Here is a 21,629-nt window from a genome sequence, read left to right as displayed (position 1 = left end):
CCCCCAAGGCCCTTTAGAAGATTTTACTCACAGAGGTTAAGAGCTATATATTAATATAAATCAGGGGGCTTGTTTTAAAGTAATCCATAACAATCATGTATTTTTCTTTATAAAAAGTTACTGCAATTTTTCCATTTTACTCCATAAAAGTCAATGTTTGTTTCAACATTGACTGCGAGCAAAATCCTCTGGGATGATATATCAAGTCCATTCTATAGCTTTATGTGTTTCCTGGTTTCCACACACCCAAATTTGCAGTGTATTCTAGGATTCTATGGCAATCTTTGGCTTGTTTGTGGGCTCCCCAATTTTGAGAAAATGACCACAGAAATGTGAAAGTTAAAATTAGTGATATTTTTCTGCTACAAACTTCTTCTTTCCCTTCTTCCCACCTGCCTTTGTTTCTTTCCTTCTTTCTCCTTCCTTCCTCCCTTCTTCTCTTCCCTCCTTCCCTCCCGCCTCCCTTCCTTCTTTCCGTTCTTTAAAATCATTTCTTTGGTTGTACCCTCGAGTTGAAGCAACACAACCACTTTCAATTTTGAAGTGTGTATGTCCGTTTCCTGCTTCTTCTGTTTCTGGTGGCTCTCTCCATTTTTATCTAAATGGGCTTTCTACCCAAATTCCTGGCTTTTAAGTGTATGCCTTATTTTAACTCACAGAGTCCATGTGCACCCTGACCCTAGCTAGCTATAGATAACTGGTTTGACTTTGACTATGGACCCCCAGGAAATTTGCTAGGGAGCCTCCTCCAGTGTTTGCAACCTGCTGTGGCCAATCCTGCTTCTGCATTCCTTCTCTATTCTAGCTTCTCATACAGTATTCAGAATCCAGGCCTATGTCCAGTCCAGGAATGAACAGTATAAACATATATAAAATTAATACTTGGCCATAAACTTTTGAAAATTGTATTCTGGCAACAGAAAATGTATTGATGGCAAAATAGGTAATGGCCAATTTACAGTAGATGAATATTCTATATGAGAAGTGTTTTGAAAATTAGACATCTTAAGATTTTATAAGTTGATATTTTGGTTGATGATCTGTCTTAAGCACCTAAAATTATTTTTAAAGCTGTAACTAAATTTCAGATAGATTTACCAGTCATCAGATCGAGTGCCTTCTTCAAAGTGGATATTTCCCACAGTCTCCAACTCAATTAACAAAAATGGGATCAATAATCCATGACTTCTCTTCTTTTGCTTTACTTCAACACGATAAATTGCTTCAATTCTATTTAAGAAAAAAAATAAAGCCATTAGAAACACTTAAAAATCACATTAAAATTAAAATAATTTTGTTTTATAGCTGATGTGAAAATATAGGCTTCTTTCAATGGATAAAGAAAGCCTGGTGTTAACAGTTAAACCAAGGAAAAGATACTCTATTTCTGGCAATTAAAATCACTTCAAATTATGTTAACTTCAGAATATGTGAAGGTTACAAGGCTAACCTGGCTCCGCCACTTATGACTCTCAGATCTTTTTATGCTGTAGTTTCTTAGTAAAATGGCAATATTAATAGTACCACACCTGAAAAAGCTTTTTTGAGGATTATATGCAAAATACTTGTAAAGCTCTTAGCAAAGAATTTGGCACAAAGAATCCAATAAATGTTAGTTATTATTATTAGTAGTAGTAGTATTTACAGGGCAAACTAACTTATCCATTTAGTGTCCTGTAAAAAATTTACAGGACTAAGTCTTCTTGCTTTATATTTCTAGTTGATACTCAACCAGAGTTTGTTTCTACATGATTCCAGACAACTTGTGTATATGCTTTGCTCAGTCAGATCTATGTGGTGAGTTTTCTGCATCAGTAGCAGCTCTTTTTTTAGTTTGCATTCACTAGAGCAGTGATGTGACAGGAAGCCAGTAGGGGGAAGTTCACTCTGCCTAAGTAAGTATTGCCTCTGGAAAAAACTACATATGTCAGCTTTGAACCAATGATGTCTAGCTCTACTGGGAACTGGACTAGAAACACATTCCATGTTTTACTTCATAATATAATTCTTTCCACTCATGAAGAAGGGAACTGAGCTCAACTGGATAGCCTAGAACGTTCTATTCTCTCATGTTTCGAGTTTGAACAACTAGACAATTCATAAAACATACTCATCTAGTTTTTTGTTCCAGAATGTTACCCTTTCATTCAAGGCATTTAGTTTGGTCAGTATCTTCTGTTGAAGATTTGGTTCTTCTGTGACAGTTTCACAGTTCTTTGATTTTTCAAGTTCAGTTACTTTATTGTTATTGGATCTATCATTGTGCCCTTTGCCAGATCCCTTGAGTTCAGCAAGTTCCCGTTCCAGCTGTTGAAATCAGTGTGCCAGAGAGCAAAAATTTTTAGTGGAATTATTAAATATATAGTTAATTTAAATTAACAAAATAAAAATCTAGATAATAAATGGGCCAAACTTCATAAAAACATGCTAAACATGTGATTACAACTTTGGTACAAGTTTAGTCAGCCAATTTCTCTTGACCAAGGGACAGTCTTAACTACTTCAAATGTGGCAGCTTTTTTAATTGACAATGAGAAAAGCGAAGAAGTGGATTTTTAAATATTAAGTGATGAGTTTGCTTCTAGTAAAGCCAAAGTAAAATTATAACAAATACTGGCTTTGGTATAAATAAAATATCTAAACTTCAAATTAATGTGACTTCTATCACACCTACCTTTCAATTTTTCAATACTTTTTCAAGTACTTTGGTATTCTGGGAAAAAAATCAACCATAGCAAATATACAAAACATGTATATAGGGATGCATATTTTTCCTTTTGCCACAGTCTCCTATATATGGCTCAGCATAGCAATATCTTTATTTAAAATTTTGATATTTTGTTTTTTTCTTGTTCATAATGGGCTTTGTCAGCATTCATCTGCATTTTGAAAAAATACTGTACTACATATGATTTATTGCAGTTACTGAGGTTTTTAGCACTCAGATTTTGGGCCCACAGTGAGTGCCTCATTTGCCTTGCCTTAATCCCTGCCTTGCAGGATTTCAAGATAAATTGTACTATACATGGAGAGGTGTATATATATAGAAATTTACAAATTATCTGTCCTCCCCCTCTATAATGGCTATATCCAGCTGTTCAAAAACAATTAAGCATATTTATAAAAATGTCTACTAGTTTATCTTATCTAGAGGTATTATTTTTCACATTTGCAGGTTTTACTTAATACATTCATTTCCACATAAAAATAGATATAAAATGATTTCCATATACTGGTTCATTTTTTATTCAAAAATAAATTTTGTTAATGTTTTACTTTGAGGATAACTTTCTATTATATTATTAATTAAAACCTGTTTATTTTAGAAATATATATTATGACTTATATTATCTATTAATATAATTAATGATAATTAACGTATTTATAAATATTAAATATATTTAAAAGACTTGGGTTTTAATGGTAGTATACTATTCTATCTTCAGAATGAGTAATTCTTCCTCTCTGGTTAAACATTTAGGTAAGTTTCCAATTTTTTGTTGTTATTAATAGTACAGTGATAAATAGCTTATGTATGTAAATATTTATCCAAATCCTTAGAACAGAGTGCTACACGTAGATTTACTGGGTCCAAGGCTACAAGCATTTTCAGGCTGTGAATCCGTACGACCCAAATTACATTCCATCGGTGGTACAGTAGTGTCCCACTCCTCTTTACCAGCCTGAGCACTATCATGTGTTATACTTCGACAGTTTTATAGGCAAAATGGTTGTTACCTTAATTCACATTTGGAAATTCATAATTAAGTTGAGCTCTTCTTTCAAATGTTATTAGTCATTCTTTATTTCTTCTTTTGTAAAATAGAAGTTTACGTGCTTTGCTTGGTTTTTCTATTTCAATATTTGATTTTTGTTTTATTTATGACTGTTTATACTAGGGATATCACATCTGTCCAGGATGTTTGTTGAAGACATTTTTCAGACTGTCATTTATTGTTTACTTTTATTAATGATGCTTTTTAAGTACCAAAGCATTTTACTTTTATTTTTTGCAATCGAATCTACATTCTGTTCTTTTGTCATTTCTAGTATTTCTTTTATTTGGTAGGCTGAGATCAGGTAAACATATACATCTATATATTCTTCAGTTTTTTCAGGTTTTTAAAATTTTTACATTTAGTTCTTTTTTCCCCACTGGCATTTATTTTTGGTAAAGTGTAAACTAAGAATACAATTCCCCTACTCCCAAATAGTTTATTTTTCTAATACCATTTGTTGAATGATTATATTTTCTTGCCTTTAAAAAAATACAGTAAGTTCTAATATGTTCTATTTTGAGGTTAATAATCCTTAATTTTTCAGAGACTACTTTTGGTAAAGGAAATACAATTTACTCCAAGTAAAAAAAACACACATAATATAACTACCAAAGTATAGCTTGATTTAAAGTTCCCACCCTGTCTTAATACCTTAATAGTATTAGTAAAGGGATATTTTAGTACTTTAGGCAAAAAAATGAATTTTGAGCACAGCCTGAAGGTGTCTAAAAAAATGCAGCTGAAATAACTCTAATAGATCTCTATAACTTTTGGATTCATATTGGATTACACAGCTTTTTAAAATGTTTATAAATTAATAAGCCTATACCTTTTTATGGTTGCAGACTTCTAAGCACACAATGAAGCTTAGTCAAGCAAATGGAATCAAAAGTTTGGGGGCAAACTTGGAAGTATTAATAAAAAAAATTTTATATATATACATATATATATAATTTAAAAGATAATGCTGTCTTTTTGCCAGTTTTCTTAAGATATGGCTGAAATTTTATAATATTAAATCTTACATTTTTTTTCACAAAGCTAAATAATTTTATTCGTTCTTCTGGCAACTTCTGTAATTTGCATTTTCGATCATTCAGTTTTTCAAGGTCTTCATTAAGATGCCTCTGAACAGTTTTTATACGCATATTGTAATACATTATTTTTTTCATTGCTGTGGTCTAAAAGTGAGGGAAAAAAACAACAAAAGATTAACTGAAGCAAAAAACATTATAAGTAATTATTAGTGGCATTACGGGAGTGTGATATGTTCTATATAACCCACTGGAAAGTTTTGAATGCTCGATTACTAATAATGATGATAGTTGAAATGATAATGGCTACAGAGCGCTGTATTTAAACTTAATAAGCAAAATATAAAATTCCAAAGATTTTCTTTGTGGATAATATTTTAAGTGTGAGGCATACTCACATTTATTCGAGGATGACAACGTTAAGAGCCTCCAGATAGAATTGTTTATAAAATCATATCATTTAGCTAAAGAGGCAGTACTACTAAGGCAAATATGTAATTATATTATTCCTATTTGATTAATTTAGGGAAAAAATACACTGAAAAGCATTAAAAGCAAATGTAACATTATTCAATTGAGTTTTTAAAAGCATGGCTAAGAAATCATGGATTTGATGGTTTTTTTCCCCCAATTCTCTAAAAGGATGCTCTAAATAAACTTGTTTTAGACTGAGCAAATAATTCAATTGTCAATCTACCCATCACCTAGTATACCTTAATACCAGTGGATCACTCAGTTATTAATAAATACATGATGATAAATAGACTAAATCTACTATTGAAAAATACACCAGTTATACTAATACTATACTACTATAGCTAATACTCATAAGCAGTATTAGTCAAAAAGAACTAGCTGAGGAAAAAATAAACAAATCAAATGCACTATTAAATGTGACTTATATTTAACTGTTTACCTGAAATAATGAAGGCATTTCTTTTTATTAGGAAACCTGTACCTCAAATAATTTGGAAGGCTTGTACACTGTTCTGGACATGTATTTTCATAGATGCAGGCTCTTGTTATGTGATTTATTTGGTAGAGAGTGGATAATTAAGATCCCAACAGAATTATTTGGCGTAAAAGATGGAACAGACACAAATATATGGCAGGATGAACAGGCCAAAAGAATTCCCTTGCCCATGCATATTATGAAGTTCTGAAATTGAAATCACTAAATTCCTCCGCAAAAAATAAGGCATTAATAACACAGAATGGTTCAGGAAAAAAAAAATGTTTTTTAGAATGATTAAGGTATAAAAAATTCCTGATAAAGAAGAGCTTATTTTGGAAGTGCAACTGAATTAGAAGAAAAAAGGAAATGGCAATTCGTGTTTCTTAATTTTTGACTATTTGGAGAAAATGGAAAATCCAACAAAGAATACTTTGAGTCAGTGGCAGCTAAAAAATTCTATTGAATTCTTAAATCTAAAATGAGAGAACATGAGTAGAGATAGGATTGCTAGATAAAATGTAAGTTAAATTTGAACTTCAGGTAAACAGTAAATAATATTTGAGTATAAGTGGATAAGTATAACTAAGTTTAAGAAGTATGATATTAAAACATTATTTGTTGCTTATCTGAAATTCAAATTTAACTTGGAGTCCCTTAGGTGGGGGACAAAAAAATACTGCTTTTCTTTTGTTTTTAAATTTTTTAAAGATTTTATTTATTTAAGAGAGAGAGAGAGAGAGAGCATAAGTGGGGGGGCAGGGGCAGAGGGAAAGAGAGCAGACTCCCCGCTGAGCAGGGAGCCCGACACCGGGCTCGATCCCAGGACCCTGAGATCGTGACCTGAGCTAAAGGTAGATGGCTGAACTTAACCAACTAAGCCACGCAGGCCCCCTCATTATTTTTGAATAAGTAATATATTCATGTTTCAAACAGCAAAATAATTGAAAAGTATACAATGAAAAGTCTACTTCCCACACCTGTTTCCCATATGCCCCACCTTCCACAGATATCTACTGATTTCAGTTTCTAGTGTATCCCTGCACAGTTTCTTCTACTGTACTTTTATATTTTATTAAGAATATACCTATATCTGCATTTAGGGACATAAATTATGATATTTTACTGTTCCTGAACTCTTCCTTTTTTTTAAGATTTTATTTATTTATTATATGACAGAGAGAGACTAAGCAAGAGAAGGAACATAAGCAGGGGGAGTGGGAGAGGGAGAAGCAGGCTTCCTACTGAGCAGGGAGCCCGACATGGGGCTCGATCCCAGGACCCTGGGATCATGACCTGAGCCGAAGGCAGACACTTAACGACTGAGCCACCCAGGCACCCCATTCCTGAACTCTTTCAAAAATCACTTACAGTGTCATAACAATAAATAAGAGTTATCAATCGGGGTTTTTTTATCCTTGTTTGAGAGTATATACTTAGTCTTTGGAAAAGTGGGGAAGACTATGTTGTAAATTGTAAATACATGGCAAATCGACTTTATAGGCTTACTATATTCAATTTGCTTTTTTGTGTTTGAACTTTTGAGAATGTCGAACTCATTTTTCATCCAATTCCACTTTGGTAGAATTACTTGCTTATTACAGTAAAAAAATTTTTTTGAAAATAGTCTAACTATAATGCGAAATCCACTACATGTTTGTACTAACAAACAAAATTTGTTCCATTTGCTTCTTTGATTACCAAACAAGAATGAAGTCATATAGTTTCGTAGTGATTATTTTTATAGTATTTAACAATTAAAATGGGTTTTATGCCCATTAACTCACTGTGTCCCTACAATAACACTCAGGACAGGTACTATTTTTATCATCACTATCTTAATAGTTCAGAAAAATGAAGTTTGGGAAGGGAAAGGCCTTGTCTAAGTGACTGGTTGTAATGGATGCAACTGGAGCTTGAATCCAAGTCTTCTGTTTTAAACTCCCATATTCTTTCCTCTTTCCCATGCTGACTCCATGGTGGTCCTCCTGACTTGACTTGCCACTTAATAGTTTACACAAATGACTCCAGAGTCATGGGTTAAAATTGGAAGAATCAACAGTACCCTGCTCAAGAGTTTATCACATTGGAGAATTGCCACAACCAGATACAACCTGTCTTCTTAGGAATGGTAATGAAGAAAAAGCATCTTGGAATCCATATGCAATCCTTAAATAAAAATACTTTGAATTTGAAAAATCATCTTGATCTAAATAAAAACTTGAGCTATATATATATATCTTATTTTTGCCGTAAAAGGGTGAAGAAAGAGAAGATATAAGGAACTGTGTAACAATTCCTTATTTTATTCTTTTAATGATAGTACTTCTGACATATACAAGACTAAACCAAATGTATGACAACCTTAGCCAGAATGTCAAAAGAACCTGCCTCTCTTACCTCTCCTCTTCCATCTCTTCTGCGGGTTCCTCCTCTCTCCCCAGTCTCTAAGACCCAACTGACACACTTCCCCATTTACACCATTCCCTTGGTGATTTATCTAGTCCCTGGCTCTATGCACCATCTTTCTGCCTTCAACTCTCATGTTTGTATCTCCAAGCCAGGCAACTCTCTTAAATAGCAGACTCATATACCTAAGTACTTATTGAACATATCCTCTCAGATGTTCAAAAGATTGCTCAAAATTTACATGCCTAAGAGGCACTGGGTGGGTGGCTCAGTCAGTTAAGTGTCGGACTCTTGATTTTGGCTCAGGTCATGATCTCAGGGTTGTAAGATCAAGCCCTGTGTCAGGCTCTGCTCTCAGAGGAGAGCCTGCTTCCCTCCCTCTTCCTCTGCCCCTCCCCCCACTTGCATGCGAGCCTACTCTCTCTAAAATAAAAAAATCTTCTAAAAAAATTTTACATGTCTAAAATGAAACCATGATTTTTCCTTTTAACCCACTCCTTCCATATTCTTCCTCAACTCATTAAGAGCAACTTCTTCCCTCCTTCAGTTGCTGAGGCCAATAACTTGGAATCACTGTTTCTTTCCTCTGCACCTCACATCCAGTCAGTCTACAGCAAATCCAGATGGGTTCCACCTTCTAACTACTACAGAATCTGACTACTTTTTACCACCTCTTCCACTAACACCTTGTATCAAACCATCAACACCTCTCATCCCAGTAACTGGGCTCTAACTGGTTTCTCTGCACTTACCTTTTCCCCTCAAATCCTCTATTCTTAATTCATTAGTGAAAAGGATCCCTTTAAAAAATAAGTCATTTTGTCTTTCCTCTTCGAAATTTTCCAGTGGCCCCACCTCACTCAAAGTAAAAGCCAAAATCTTTATAACATCCTGCAGTCTCATATGCTCTCCCCCCCTCGGCCATTCCTGTTTTCATCTCTTCTCTTCCTCTCACTTACTCAGCTCCACCTACACTAACCTCCTGTTCCTGAAATTTGAGACGCATGTTCCTGCCTCAAGTTCTTTGCATTTGCTGATCCCTGAAAAGCTTGCTCACTTACTTCCTGCAGGTCTCTGCCCAAGTGTTGCCTGAGGAAATCCTCTCCCAACAATTCTATATACAGTACCCAACACTCCTCCCTCTGGCCCTACAAATAATCTTGTTTCCTTCACCCTTGTTTTATTTTTCTCCATAGCATTTATCACTACCTGACATACTAGTTGTTTTCCTACTTAGTTGCTTATTATTTGTCTTCTCCCGTAAGAATGTAAACTCCAAGCAAGCAGGGATTTTGTCTGTTTCAGTCACTGTATCTCTAGGGCCTGAGCTGTGCCTGGAATGTAATAGGTATTAAATATTTGTTGGAGAAGTTAATAAGCCAAGTAATTTCATGAAGCATGAACCAGCTCACCTTGGAAGAAACTGCCTAATGTAAAACTCTGCAGATAATAATGGACATTTCAAAAAATGTGTTACTGTGAAGTTTTACTGTTATTTTTGACTTCACACTGTTAGAGAAGACATTCTTCCCTGAATCTCCAATGACTTTGATCATCTGCTAATAGACAAGAACTCTAGCCCTTTGCTTGATATTGCAAGATAGTTCACTTTTTAGATTGGGGTGGGAGAGAGGATAATCTCAGTTATGGAAAAGAGAGGAGAGAATGGAACCTGAGAAAAATCCTCAGGCTAGCAAGAGAAGAGGAACAAGATAAATAGATAAAGGCATGCTTTATACTGAGATGATGGATGAGCCACAAAGGATGGGAGGGCTCACGTGGGGGCATCATCATGCTTGGCACACTCTAGATACTCAAAACCTATTTACTACATGGTTAACTGAATGAACGAAAGTGGCGCACTGGAGTGGAAGGAAAGGAAGAAATACAATGTGGAAAGACTATTAATAAATATGGTGAATTCCCATGTACTCCATTCTGAAATTATAGAATTCTTTGATGGCATGTGAAATTAGACCCTTTACTGGGAGGTTCACCATCAATGGCAGCCTAGGAATGGCTCTCTTCAAGATTTGAGAGATCTTCAAGATTTTGGGAGTGTGGGTTGATCCACCTGTACTTCTAGGGAACCCCAAATCATTTTTAATTAGATTAAAATCTACCTAATCCTGGCACACTACCATCAACCATGGATATTTTTTAATTTTGATATATAGTATTCCAAATGAGAGGGTTACTTATTTCATTTCTACATTAGTTAGGCCTTATTAATTTTTGTATATATAGCACTAGTTCAATTATTCTTTTTTTTTTTTTTTTTAAAGATTTTATTTATTTATTTGAGAGAGAGAGCACATGAGAGGGGGGAGGGTCAGAGGGAGAAGCAGACTCCCCGCCGAGCAGGGAGCCCGATGCGGGACTCGATCCCGGGACTCCAGGATCATGACCTGAGCCGAAGGCAGTCGCTTAACCAACTGAGCCACCCAGGCGCCCACTAGTTCAATTATTCTTGACACTCATGATAATCTTTCAGATTTTTTAGTTTTGTATAAATTGTGTTTTTCTATTAATTCACCTTCTAGTACTGTCATCAAATTTGATATTCTAGTACTAATGTTATTTATATATGTTTATGTGAAATAGCAGCTCACTGGGGCAAAAGTAGAGTTGGTGACAAGAACTGACAAGATAATACTACCTACCAGGGCGCCTGGGTGGCTCAGTCGGTTAAGCGACTGCCTTCGGCTCAGGTCATGATCCCAGGGTCCTGGGATCGAGTCCCGCATCGGGCTCCCTGCTCCGTGGGGAGCCTGCTTCTCCCTCTCCCACTCCCCCTGCTTGTGTTCCCTCTCTCGCTGTGTCTCTCTCTGTCAAAAAAAAAAAAAAAATTTTAAAAAAAAAAAAAAAAAAAAAAAAAAAGATAATACTACCTACCATATGTGGACACAGCCAGAAAGAAGCATTAATTAAACTTAAGTCACAGATATCTGATTAGGGATGCACTTACATCTGCCAGTTCCTTGATCTGTTTTGCTGACACATCAAACGTGTCAAGTCTTTGAAGGCTAGGCAAGTGATACAATACATGTGTGGAATAATTACACAGCAGACAAACTGGATTGGTCTTATACTGAGGATCATTCAGACACAAATCCTTTAAGTGACGCAGCCTGGTTAAGTTAGTGAGGTCCTAAAACAACAGCAATAATAATGTTCAATTAATTAATTGCAACTGTCCATTTATAAAGGAGGCATTTGAACACTTAAGATCACCCAGAATTTAATGTAATGCATTTTACTATGTGCTTAAACATGTTAAAGTGATTTAGATGGATAAAATTTTTTTTCTCTAGTGAAAAACATGTCAACTACATGAAGAATAGCTAGCAATAATTAAACAGCAGACTCTTCTGTAACTATATGTTTTAAATATAAAACGTCAAAGAATATTTACTAAACCATGCATTCCACCTGGGACCTTGGAGCCAGTCACCTGAGCACATTTATTTATGAAGACAACGCTGCCCCCCCTGCACAGGCCCTTTGCTAACAACTGTCCCCATTGTATCTGTAGGTCTCCTGCTTCCTCTGCCACCATTTCCCACACTTACCACTCTGGGAACACTGCTAACCATTCTCCTCGGCCTCCAGATATGCTTTTCTCATCAAAAGCTAGGGGACCCCTGTTCTATATGACATAATCACTGTTGAATTCCTGATTTTTAGGGGTTTTTGTTTCCTTGTTGTTCTTCTGTAAATGCCCTTTCTACCAGTTAATGGCAACTGAAACCTAGCTTTCTCCTGAGGGCCTCATTTTCCTTGCACCCTGTGGTGGTGGGTGGGGGATTAATAATGCACTTCTAGACCAGTGCTTCTCCTGAATATCTTTTATCCTGAGGTTTAAGCCATTGTTTACACCTTCCTTTATTTGGCATCTGGCCCTTGCTTAACTCTTCAGTCTTGTCTCTTTTGTTTCAACCCTAACATTTCTTGTTTTAGCTGTATCGAACAAGTGGAAGTTTCAGAATGTGCTAGACCCTAAGTTATCATTATACCTTTACTCATGCTGTTCCCTTTGAGTGCACTGAACTTCATCCCAGTTTTACCTCTTAATCTGTCAAGATTCAATCTAGTATCATCTTTTCTGGGAGTTTTGTTTCATCGCCCAAGTGTGGGGCAGATGGTCCTATGAACTCTCTTTAGCCACTGGGTTTACCTTTGTTATAGAATTTATCACAACTCTATTACCAAATGCTTACGCATACACAAGTCTGTAAGCTAAAGGTCTACTTGGCTTTGGCCTTCAGTCTCTAAGCTAGGAATGGTGGTTCTATTTTTAAAGTGTTGAGAAAACTAAAGAAGAATTCATGATAGAGGCCTGGTGGAGGAGGGTACTGTGGTGGGGTTGGCTTTAAACAGATGTAATGCTAGTTAGTAGAGTCAGAATCAGAGTTAAGGGAAATCCAAAGCAAAAACCAGAAGGCATTAGTTCTGAAGATAAAGTACAAATGGAATGGGGAAGTAAGTCGTGAAGTCAGGCTCCCAGAGTCAAAAGTAAGACGGGGTCTGGGGCGCCTGGGTGGCGCAGTCATTAAGCGTCTGCCTTCGCTCAGGTCATGATCCCAGGGTCCTGGGATCGAGCCCTGCATCGGGCTCCCTGCTCCGCGGGAAGCCTGCTTCTCCCTCTCCCACTCCCCCTGCTTGTGTTCCCTCTCTCGCTGTATCTCTCTCTGTCAAATAAATAAATTAAAAAAAAAAAGACAAGGTCAGGTGGCCAATGTGTGTCCAAACTCTTGCTAGCTGGCCCCAAGGCTAGTCCTGGGCTCATGGCAGAAGTGGGACTAAGCAGAGTTGCTCTGAAATGGAGATTTCTGGACAGAGTTGTGCAGAGATTTATTTGGTCAAATTCTGCAGGGGCAAGGAAGGTAAATCATCAGACTGTTCTGAGGAGTAAACACTCTTTTTGATTTTGGGTAGCTGTGTTTCCTTTGACCATCAGTCTGGGCTATGTAGGTATGAACTTTGAAATCTTACTCAGGAACCCCCTCCAACCCCCACCTATAGTCTAAAGTCAGATGACATTGGAGTCTATGAAAGCACAAAATCTCACTGAAAATTGGTGGTGTGGTATCTGTTATGGATGGAAAGTGGCACAGAAGCATTCCATCACCACTAGTATAGTATCTTTTTAGGGTGGATGGAAAGGTTAGAGATAAAAATTCAAGATAATAGTGTTTCAGGAACATTCTTAATGTGAGAATAGTAAAAGTTGCTGTGAATCATGTTTCAATGCTTTTCTGAAAAACAGCCATCATTATTATATAGAGAACCTTTTTCATTTTATGCCATATAATACATTTTCACAATCTAATTTTTATCCCTACTTTTTTGATGAGGAGATTGAAACAGAATAGGTTAATGTAATTAAAGTGATAGTAATCATAAAATGGTTTATCTACTGAGTGCTTACTGTGTGCTAGTCATTATTCTAAGAGCTTTACATTATTATTTTGCTTAAGCTTCATGTTATCACAGTACAAAGCTGCCTCTGGCTTGTGGCAGTGCTGGAAGTGACAGATCTTTCTATGCAGCTATGCTCTCCTGCACCAGAAAGCTGAAGCACCACATGCTAGCCAGGGTAAGATAAACTATGTGGCTTCTTTTTTTTTTTTAAAGATTTTATTTATTTATTTGAGAGAGAGAATGAGATAGAGAGAGCATGAGAGGGGGGAGGGTCAGAAGGAGAAGCAGACTCCCTGCTGAGCAGGGAGCCTGATGCGGTACTTGATCCCAGGACTCCAGGATCATGACCTGAGCCGAAGGCAGTCGCTTAACCAACTGAGCCACCCAGGCGCCCCTCTATGTGGCTTCTTGGTAGGACCTTATCCTCACAGCATTGTGGACTTATCTTCTTCAGCTTCGATTTATGATTCTCTCCTTCACTCTGTTCCAGCCACAGATTTCTAGTTTCTTGAATTTGCCATGCTCTTACCCCCCACTTAGTCCTTCACACTTTGCCTGGAATGCTCTTTCCCTAGGCACCTCCTACTCATGTCTCATAAGTTAGCTTAAAAATTACCTCCCACAGCATTCCAAATTTATCTTTCATAGTTCCCTCTGCTGTCTTCCGCTAATGTTCTCAAATATACCCCTTGATTTCTTACCACCATGTCTTCATGCATATTGTTCTCCCCATCTTAGAATGCCTACTTCCCACAGCATGTATTTATATATATACATGTATATATATATTTTTCAGTAATCTCTATGCCAGTGTGGGGCTTGAAGTCAGGACCCCAAGATCAAGAGTTCCTCCCACTGCATTGTAGATCCTCCTCCAATGCCTGTTGAAATTCTGTCAGCCCCTCAGTGTTCACATCGAATATTTCCTCTTGAATTTGACCAATAAAATTTTGTTTAAACTTTTTATATTTTTAAAACTTCTGGTTAAAGTGTTTATGACATTCTGCCTCATTCTATAGCTTTTTGGTGTCTAATATTCTTCTCTGAGTAAGAGGATGTGTATTTTTTTTTTTAAGATTTTATTTATTTGACAGAGAGAGACACAGAGAGAGAGGGAACACAAGCAGGGGGAGTGGGAGAGGGAGAAGCAGGCTTCCCGCTGAGCAGGGAGCCCGATGCGGGGCTCGATCCCAGGACCCTGGGATCATGACCTGAGCCGAAGGCAGACGCTTAACGACTGAGCCACCCAGGCGCCCCTTGAGGATGTGTATTTTAATAATGATCAATTCAAAATATTTTTATAGTGAATTTATTCATCTTTCTTCATTACTGTCTAAAGGAAGTGAGTATGCACTTTCAACTTGACACTGTCAAAATTATAAATGCCATATGTTTTCACCTACATTATATGCCATCAACATTAAGTCTTTTTGTTTTCCTCTCTTTCATTCAAATGTTTATTAAGACTTTACATGTCAAGTACTGTTTTAAGCATTATGGATACAGCAGTGAATAAAACAGGCAAGGTTCCTGCATTCGTGGAGCTTGTAGGAAGGGATGTGGATAAGTGCCAGGGGATGTGGCATAAGTGCCAAGAAGAAAAAACAAGGAAAGAGTGATGGGAATGCTTCAGGTTAGGGAGGGTAGTAGAGTTATTGCTATTTTACCTAAATTGGCCAGGAAAGGTGTCACTAAGAACATAACATCTGAACAAAATCCTCAAAGAATGAGGAGAATGAGCCATGAAGATATTTGGGGGAAGAATATCCCAGCAAGTGCAAAGGCCCTAAGGTGAGAGCACTAGCTATATTCAAGGACCAGTGAGGAGACCAGAGTGGCTGGAATGGAGTAGACAAAGGGGAAAGTGGTAGAAGCTGTGGTCAGAGACACAGTGCGGGGAAGACTAGATTATAGAGAGTCTTGTGGGCCATTGTAGGAATCGGCTTTTTCTCTGAAAGAGATGAGAAGCCAAGGGAGAGTTTTGAGCAGAAGAGTGATTTGATCTGACATAGTTTTTGAAGGAGCAGGTTGCTGTGTAGAAAACAGACTGATAGTAGTGAAAGGGTAAACACAGGGAGACCTGTTTGGAGGCTTTTTTTTTTTTCTCCAAAATGCAGGTTAGAGATGATCGTGTCTTGAATCAGGTTAGTAGAGATCTAGGTGGTAAAAAATGGGTCAGACTGGACATATCTGAAGGTAGAGCCAATAGAACTTGCTGATAGATTGGATATGGGTTATGAAGGAATAAGAGGAGTAAAAAAATGACTCTAAGGATTTTGGCTTAAGTTATTAGAAAAATGGAGATGCTGGGGCGCCTGGGTGGCTCAGTCAGTTAAGCGGCTGCCTTCGGCTCAGGTCATGATCCAGTGTCCTGGGATCGAGCCCCGCATCGGGCTCCTTGCTCAGCGGGGAGCCTGCTTCTCCCTCTCCCTCTGCCTCCCTGCCACTCCCCCTACTTGTGCTCTCTCTCTCGCTCTCTCTCTCTCTGTGTCAAATAAATAAATAAAAAATCTTAAAAAAAAAAAGAAAAATGGAGATGCCATTTAGAGAGGTAGAGAAGGTTGCAGGAGAAGAAGTGAACATTCAGTGCGGAGGAAATCAGTTTGAGTTAGGATAGGAGATATCTATAGTTCTGGGGAGTTATGAGGGAAAGTAGAAATAGAAATAGTTGTTAGGGAAAGTAGAAAGTGAGGAATAATAAATGTATAAAAGGTATTTAAAGTCATAAGACAATGCGATTATTTAGAGAATAAATGCAGATAGTAATGAGAAAAGATCCTGGGACTAACCTGGAGCAGCCCATTTTTTAGATGCTAGGAGAAGATGAAAAACCAGAGGTGTAGCCAGAAAGATCAGAGGAAAACTAAGCCAAGTAAATAGTTTCTTGTTTGGTTTTAATAGTGTCAGATCATTAGGGCCAGCTTAATCAGCTGCCTCTAAAATTTCTTAGAGTACTGGATAGTCCAAAATAATTAAATTGTTCTTTAAAAGGGAACTATTTAGTACGTTTTCTGCAATAAGATGGTTCATGGTCCAGGTTGGTAAATAAAAATAGACTGTTCCACTTAAACATACCTTGAAAGAAGATATTTGGTTACCAGAAAGGTTTAATCTTTCCAGTTGTTCATTGGGATCAAGACATCGACCTTTAATTTATAAAACAAGATGAAAGAAAAATTAAATTTCTTGTTTTCCCTCCTGTTCATACCCTGTCATATTTCTTAGTTGTATATGATCATCATTTCTTGCATATAAGTAAGGCTAACAGTAACACTGTATAGTTAGTAACAACTGATTAATGGTTAGTATTGTCACATCCTATAATCATAGATTTAGAAATGCTTTGCAAAATATCATACAAAAGAGTCTAAAAAAAGAAATCTAAGAATGTACTTTTCATACTGATAAAAAATTATTGTAGCATTATCTCATATTCCAAATGAAATAATACATACCAATGCTGCTTATTAGATTTCCAGCAAGGTTAAGGTCATTTAAATTCTTCAAAGTTTGCAAGCCCTGAAAATTTAGACAATATATCATTTAGAGGAAGTCAGTAATATTATATATTTATAAATGATCTGATCAATCTGGTTAGTTCTCCAAGTGTTTTGAGCACTGGGTACTGTGTACTTCACAAGCACAGAAGTAAGTAGGTGCCTTCAAGCAGTCATCTTTGTTTCTCTGGAACGTGGAGAGAATTATTGGAAGAAGAGGGAACAGGGAGGGGAGGGGAGAGGAAAGGAGGAAGATGAGTAGGAAGAAAAACACATCACACAGAATGTGTTTATAATCTTTGGCAAGTTATATATATAACTTCTGTAAATCTCTATTTTTTTAACTTTCAAGGAAGAAATAACCTACCGCCCAAGCTTGGTGGGAGGAGTAAAGAAAACATCGTATATGAAGTTTTCTTTCTTCTTCTTTTTTTTTTTAAGATTTTATTTATTTATTTGACAGCAAGAGAGGGAACACAAGCAGGGGGAGAGGGAGAAGCAGGCTTCCCACTGAGCAGGGAGCCCGATGTGGGACTCCATCCCAGGACCCTGCGATCATGACCTGAGCCCAAGGCAGATGCTTAACGACTGAGCCACCCAGGCACCCCCCGTATATGAAGTTTTCTACACATTATAAATGCTGTATACATGTTAGTTTTTCTTCACAATAATTAAGCTGGTCATAAATATGCCCATAATATGATCTTGGGCATTGTGATTAAAACTCCACAGGGGTAACTGACTTTACATATAAATTATTGAAATTATCTTACCTCAATATTTTTAATTGTATTGTGATTCAGCCAGAGAACCTCCAATCTGAATAATTTCTCTAAATTTTCTATTTTGGAAATTTTATTATAATATAAATACAGTTTTTCTAAATTTCTACATTCTTGAAGACCTCCAATTTTCTGTAAAAAAAAAAAAAAAAGACTGAATAGTGTTAACTTATGTTTTGGCATTATCCTTTTAATAAAGTAGATTATAAGTACATTTTCTTTTTAAAATCACATTTTATTGCAAAATCTGTATCCAACAAAATGAACTGAACATTTTAAAGATTTTTAAAATTTATTTATTTGAGAGAGAGACAGAGAGCATATGCATATGAGTGGGGGGAGGGGCAGAGGGAGAGGAAGAGAATCTCAAGCAGACTCCACTCTGAGCTAAGAGCCCGATGCAGGGCTCCATCTCACAACCCTGAGATCATGACTTGAGCCAAAACCAAGAGTTGGAAGCTTAACCAGCTGAACCACCCAAGACCCTCAAATGAATGAAACATTTGAAAAGAAAAAACATGTAATCCCTCCACCTAAAGACAACTATTTTCAATGTTCATATTCTTTTAAAATTTTAATCAATTCTATATCTATTTTTATATTATAATCATGAGACCTATATAATTTTGTGGATTTTTTAAACTTAAGACCATCTAAAATGTTTTTGTAATCATTCAAATAATAATTTTAATTACAAAATATATTAGCTATAATAACATTCTCAAAAATACCTGTATATGTGAAATATTTGTTTCAAATTTTTAGCTCTTATAAATAGTACTGCAACAAATAACTTTATGTTGTTTTCTGCTGTTGAATTACTCCTCTAGGATTAAATTTTAGGATTAGGGATTTCTGAGTCAAAAGGTATGCACATTTCTTTGACTCATGATACATTTTGGAATCTTGCTTTTCACTACAGATGTTACAATTTTTTTTTTTCTTCAGATTTTATTTTTAAGTAATCTCTGCACCCAAGGTGGGCTTGAATTCGCTACCTCGAGATCAGGAGTTGCATGCTCCCCTGAGCCAGCCAGGCGCCCCTAGATGTTACAATTTTTACACAACCAATAGTGACTAAGTAAACCAATTTAAACCAATTTACTACTAAGCGATACTGGGTATTATTTGATCTGATCTGATTACTAAAATGTAGAGTATGTCTACATTTTGATTCTTTATTTCTATTTTCTCCTTTGTAGAAATCTATTTCTATATTTTACCCATTTGTTTTGTTTGTTTTGTTTTACTGGGTAAAGGGTTTTATTTTACTTCATCATGTATGCCCCTCCCCATTCATCTGTTTTGATCCATGACTCATGCATATCTTTCATGGAACTATTTTTCCAAAGCCAAAGAATTAAGCATAAAATACTTCATATACGGTTATGTTTAGACTTACCTCTATGCAGCATTCAGCAATCCAGAGTTCTTTAAGCCGTAAACAAGTTTCTAGCCCTGAAATTTCTTTTATATCTTGAGCAACAATTGTGAGACTTGTTAAATTAGGAAATAATGATAATCCAACTATACAGGGATAACCTGAGAAAAACATCTCCAGTTTTGAAGTATCTGATCCTTCTTGTCCAACCATCTCATAAGACAAACCATTGCATAAACACTGTTTCAAAAAAAGAAATGGGGTTATTACCTATTTAAAATAATTTAAAAATTATTTTGCTATTAGAAATTATAAACTGTCAGTTGCACTGATGCCGTGTTTAACTCACAAGAAGGAAAGTTATACCATATATATGATTTTTCTCTACTTCCAAAGGTCATGGGGTAGAAGAAATCTAGGTGAGCTCCAGAAGGGAGTGTAAAAATGTTCCATTTAGTATTCTTGCAAATGTAATTGAAAAGAAATTTGGCTTTGACTCACCAGTTCCTTAATTATTTCTTCTTGGTTTAGGTTTTCACATTCAGTCATCTTCCATTAAAAATAAAGCTCATAATAATATATCTGTTAAGGAAAATGAAAAGTTGAAATAAAATAAATTCTAGAGTCATGTTATTACAGGTTGAAGGGGCCTTAAAGATACTTAGGTAGAATTACCCATATGTGGCCTGAAATTTTCACACAGTATAATACCAACTATCTGTCTAGGCCCCAAGACAGTCCGTTAAAGTTTTCTGTTAGAAAATCGGTTTTTTATTTTGAATTTAATTCTGTGTCTCCATAACTCCACTCCATTGTTACTTTACCTCCTGGGTTCAAATAAAACGAGTGTTTTTCTTCCCCACTCTAAGCCTTTCATACTTGAAGAACATGGTCATCTCTCATCTACAACTTTATCTCACTCCCCAGTTCATCTCTTTTAATTCTCTCACTAGAGATAACTCTGTTGCTGTCCTTTGAACAGGCTCCAGTTTATCCTTCCTATTATACTGTTGTGTCCAAAACTGAACATAGCTCTAGCAAACAAGTGTACTGGCAAAGAAAAGAAACCTCAGGGTTTTGTGACATAGCTGGCATGGGAATAAATATTTAATAAAATGAATTAACCAACATTTTCATTTTAGATGATATGAACTGCTTAATACCTAAGTGGCTATAATAAAAACCCAATTTTTTGGTATTTTTTAATATTCATTATATTATTCCAGACATATACACAGGAATCTAGGTTTTAATATGATGACATGACAAAGCAAAATGTAGGTATGATGTATATTGTGATCCCACTTTTTACAACAATTCCTCTGTAGTTATGTATGGGTGTACATCTATGTGTATATGTATATATATGTATACACATGTGTATATGATTACATAAGGAGAAAATATGTAAAGATACATACTGAATTGTTAACATGAGTTACCTTGGATGCAGGTGAAAGCTAGTGTGATTATGATAGGCATGAGAGGTTGGATAGGGATAGATCTAGGTAAAAATGGCAAAGAAAAAAAACTTTTTAAGAGCATGTTTAGTATTCTATAGTATGAATATATAAACCATTTATTCATTCTACTGTTAGTAGACATTTGGAATGTCTCCAGTTTGGAGCTAAATAGTGCTTCTCTGAACAGTTTTATCATGCAAGACATTAGGTACACATTTAGTCTGAGTTTATACCTAGCAGTGGAATGAGAAAGAAACTATTGTTGTATACAACATGGATGATTCCCACAAACACAAGTTTAGCAAAGGAAGATACACACACAGTGAGGTTTATACTATGTGGCTCTGTTCACATAAAATTTGAAAACAAGCCAATCTATGGTATTAGAAGAAGTCAAGATAGATAGTGGTTACCTCTCAGGGTTGAGTGACCAGGAGGAGGTAAAGAGGGGCTCTAGAGTGCTGATGAAGGTGTATTTCGTGATCTGTGTGCTGGTTAAAGGAATGCATTCACTTTGAGAAAATAAAATTAGATATCTAAGATTTGTGTGGTTTCTATATATATGTTATCCTTAAAATGAAATTTTACTTAAATATTTATTTTAAAAGTATATGCTGACTTTCATTCATTTATGCAAAATTATATATATGTACAGGTGTACACATAAATTAAAATTTTAAGAAAAAAAAGATGATGACTTGTGTCCTTGTATCTACCTACCTTCTCCCCCAAATCCCACTAGAACGAGTAGGGAAATGTGAAAATAAGAAAGGAATGCGTAGCAGTGCTAGGAAAAGAGCATTGAGTACCAGAGATGTTGAGAAAGGTATTTTGTTGTTTTATTTAAATTCCAGTATAGTTAACATACAGTGAAAAATTAGTTTCAAGTATACAATACAGTGATTCAA

General features: G+C 36.0%; 2 protein-coding genes across 2 annotated transcripts in view; one reads left to right on the top strand and one right to left on the bottom strand.

Annotated features, from left to right (window-relative positions):
• Positions 1 to 21,629, top strand: part of RTN1 (reticulon 1) — a 309,875-nt gene that overhangs the window by 45,293 nt on the left and 242,953 nt on the right. The gene's annotated exons all lie outside the window — the stretch shown is intronic.
• The window catches only part of LRRC9 (leucine rich repeat containing 9), a 119,005-nt gene that overhangs the window by 90,779 nt on the left and 6,597 nt on the right, over positions 1 to 21,629 (bottom strand). Inside the window, 9 exon segments of the mRNA XM_032405233.1 lie at positions 1,099 to 1,230; positions 2,111 to 2,307; positions 4,805 to 4,960; positions 11,143 to 11,325; positions 16,674 to 16,744; positions 17,054 to 17,117; positions 17,869 to 18,009; positions 19,280 to 19,498; positions 19,760 to 19,840. Of these exon segments, the coding sequence (XP_032261124.1) occupies positions 1,099 to 1,230; positions 2,111 to 2,307; positions 4,805 to 4,960; positions 11,143 to 11,325; positions 16,674 to 16,744; positions 17,054 to 17,117; positions 17,869 to 18,009; positions 19,280 to 19,498; positions 19,760 to 19,807 (1,211 nt within the window). The 5' untranslated portion in view covers positions 19,808 to 19,840.

Source organism: Phoca vitulina, unplaced genomic scaffold (genome assembly GCF_004348235.1).
Source record: "Phoca vitulina isolate PV1807 unplaced genomic scaffold, GSC_HSeal_1.0 scaffold7, whole genome shotgun sequence".
Classification (NCBI taxonomy): Eukaryota; Metazoa; Chordata; class Mammalia; order Carnivora; family Phocidae; genus Phoca; species Phoca vitulina.
The sequence above is the reverse complement of the archived record's forward strand: the minus strand, read 5'-3'. Positions and strand labels throughout refer to the sequence as shown.